The sequence below is a fragment of the Triticum aestivum genome, chromosome 4A (genome assembly GCF_018294505.1).
Source record: "Triticum aestivum cultivar Chinese Spring chromosome 4A, IWGSC CS RefSeq v2.1, whole genome shotgun sequence".
Taxonomy (NCBI): Eukaryota; Viridiplantae; Streptophyta; class Magnoliopsida; order Poales; family Poaceae; genus Triticum; species Triticum aestivum.
The window spans coordinates 346,584,402-346,587,775 of record NC_057803.1 but is presented as its reverse complement, the minus strand read 5'-3'; the positions used below and the strand labels follow the sequence as shown (position 1 = coordinate 346,587,775).

Below are 3,374 nucleotides of genomic sequence, written 5' to 3'. Positions count from 1 at the left end.
AACCTAATTTGACAACCTCATAAATACTGAAATAAAAAATGAATTACGCTGGAAATTGACTAAGTCTGAAGTATTCACGATTAAATCAATGTATATTGATGTTATTAATTCGAACTCCATTCCTACGTCCGAGCATGTTTGGGATGTCAAAGTTCCTTTGAAAATAAAAGTGTTTATGTGGTTTGTCCATAAACAAGTTATTTTAACTAAAGACAACTTGATAAAGCGTAATTGGACAGGACCTACTAGGTGTAGTTTCTGCAATCGGGATGAGACTATCAAACACCTCTTTTTTGATTGCCCGTTGGCCAAGGTACTTTGGCAGACGGTCCACATTGCTTTTAATATCAATCCACCGAATTCTGTTAATGCGTTATTTGGGACATGGCTTAATGGGATTGAGCCTGACTTAGCGAGACATATTCGGGTTGGAGTTTGTGCTTTGCTGTGGACTATCTGAACTTGCAGAAATGATTTGGTTTTTAACAGAATATCATGTATACATTTTTTGCAGGTCATATTCCGAACTACGGCTCTGATCTGTTCCTGGTCGCTACTCACCCAGACGGAGGCGTTCATGGTCGCTACTCACCCAGACGGAGGCCAGGGAGCATTTGGTTACTGGGTCTTTTCGCTGGGAGATGGTAGCTCGGGATATCTTCAACCGGTTTGGATGGCGGTCATGTAATAGGATAGGCAATTAGTTTTCCTATCTAGTTTTAGCCATCCGGTTGTGGCGTCTTTTCTTGCCTAGTTGGTGTTTCTAGCCCTTATTGTCTCTGTGTGAGCTTTCTGTGCTTTTTTATTATTTTTGGAGACCTTTGGAACCATGTTGGCACTACTTTATTTGGAACCATGTTGGCACTACTTTATTTGGTTAATAAGATGGCCATATGCATCTTTCTGATGCAGAGGCCGGGGAATCCCCTTTTCAAAAAAAAAGTACTATGAAATGCAAACCATTACAAGGCGAACACTGTAACACTAGATGATTATGATGCCTATTTTGTAAGAGACCAAGTATTATGGAATTTTGATAAGTTGAGAGTAAAGACATCTTAGTAGTTGGATAGGTTTCGGCCAATGCACCTTTTGTACATAACTTATGTAACAATAAACTTGATCACATACTGATTACATGAATTAATCCCATATTTCCTAATAACAATTATGTGATCATAATGAACCAAAATAAATAGCATAAGGAATAGAGGTAATTACCTACTGCATGAAATCCTATTTAAGCATATTAAAATCATTTAATTATCAACTTCATAGTAGAATGACAAACTTGGTATTGCCAAGTAAATCATTATCGTAGCTAATATATGCCTTTGCAAAAAAAAAAGGTCTATGTATTCAACAAGAGGAGCCAGCTTCACTTACTTGATAAGTTGCTCTTAGAAACTTCTCGAGTCACCATGGACCCTTTGAAGAACCAAAGTGGCATGACATGCATAACCAATCAAACAACACTTGATCTACGAAACATTATTTCCATTACAAGAAATACCTACAAGTTTGTCTGCCAAAGACAAGAGCACGTATCCTGACAAATTTGGAGATACCACAAAGTCACAGAGTACTTCTGTGGCAGCCTGAATCAAACGACTCCATTGCTAGCAAACTACAACAAAGTACACTACCACTGCAAGATGAGATAATAGCACAATAACAAGAACTACAACAAGGTAAAGGCAGTCCTTGGAGCATCTGTTCCAACCCAACTAATCATACAATACTTCAGGTCTTCAGCACCATGACAAGCAACGGCAACAATTACAGCATCCTCCCAAGATTATCCACCCTCAAGAACGGCAAGTTGTGTAAATTTCCCAGATTCCCTAGTATATCCTCGGTCGGATCAACATCCAAATGGAAGCTGCCCAGGTCCTCAACTCCTGTGACATTTGCCCTGCCAGTACCATCTGTAGCCTGTGCCTCCTCATTTATGTTAATCCCTCTTACCTCCTCCCGCTGTCCACCTTCACCCTCCTCACCCTCAGCCCACCCATCATGTCCAAGCATCGATGCATCAATGCCGCTCTCCACACCACCCCCAAAAGAACGCCTCTTGGGCCCCGCCCCAACCTTCTTGCGAGCAGTTGTCTTCTTGACCCTACCTCTGGATGATCCACCACGAGCACTCCCATTCTGCGGCTGCCGGTCATTGCTGCCTCCACCATGGTTACTATAGTTCCTACCAATGGCACCCCCACCACTTGGCGCATTGTTCCAAGGGAAGACCTTGTAAAATGGCTTCCAGTTGCCACCCAGATCCGCCGAGTTGGGGAAACCAAGGGGGAAGAACCCCCAAGCACAGTGGTACATCTCGGTGCCCGGCACGATGGTCGGCTGTGTAGGGATCTCAACAGCCACAAACCCCCGTCGGCAAGACTCGTTTGGGCACTTGAGCGCGCGGCCAACTAGCTCGCGCGGGTACTGATGGACGTAGCAGCAGAACGGGCACGCAGTCCAGAAGTCCGCCGCCTCAGCTTCCGGAGCGGCAGCAGCGGCTGGTTGAGAGGGAGCACCAGAAGGGATGTTGGTAGGTGCAGAACGCAGTGGCCGGCGTGATGGATCAGAGAGGAGTTCGTAGGCGTCGTTGACGATGCGGAGGGCTACATCCGCACCGGGGTGGGGGTTGCTGGATTGGAGGAGGAGCGCGAGGCGGCGGAAGGCGCGGGAGATGGCGCCGTGGTCGGTGGTTTTGGAGGGCACCTGGAGGACGGCGAATGGGTCAGGCTCTCCGGTATAGAGCATCACCTGGGAGGCGAGGAGAACGTCAGCGACGGCGAGGAGTTCGTCGGCGCCGGGGAGAAGCGGATCCGCCTCCACCGCGCGCTCGGCGAAGCGCTTGCAGCCGACGATGTCGCGCGCGGCGAGAAGCTTCGCCGCAATCTCCAGCCACCGCTCCGCTTGCACCCTCCCGCCCTCGCCTCCGCCGTCTCCACTACCGCCGGCGCCGACGGAGAAGTTCATGGTTTTGGGGGAAATGGGACAAATGGCTTTCTTTTTCGAGGGTTCAGTTTGCTCTTTTTTCGGGTGAAGAGCTTATGGTGCAAAGGGGTGTGTCTCACAGCATCTCCAGCCGTCCCCCCGAAAGCCCCTCCAGGAGGCCTTTTTCATTGTTGGCATGCATTTTTTCGCCCAGTCAGCTCCTAGATCCTGAAATAGCGTCAGATTTAGCCAAATATACGCCCGACGATCTCAACCTAAACCCAGAAAGCTGTGGAGCAGCTGGGAGTGCCGGCACTCTTTTTTCATGCAAAAGCCCCACACGTCAACCTCTCTCCTTATTTTCCTCACAGGCTCACCACGTGCATGGCCTCTCTCCTGCAGCTCCAGCAACGCCGGAACCCGCCGTCCTCGTT

The 3,374-nt window shown here is 48.1% G+C and overlaps 1 protein-coding gene across 1 annotated transcript; it reads right to left on the bottom strand.

The window, feature by feature from the left end:
* Positions 1-1,458: 1,458 nt before the first annotated feature.
* LOC123086080 (uncharacterized) lies at positions 1,459-3,086 on the bottom strand. The gene has a single exon (XM_044507788.1). It carries the CDS (start codon positions 2,980-2,982, stop codon positions 1,780-1,782), a length of 1,203 nt encoding a protein of 400 aa, XP_044363723.1. The 5' UTR covers positions 2,983-3,086; the 3' UTR covers positions 1,459-1,779.
* Positions 3,087-3,374: the final 288 nt, after the last annotated feature.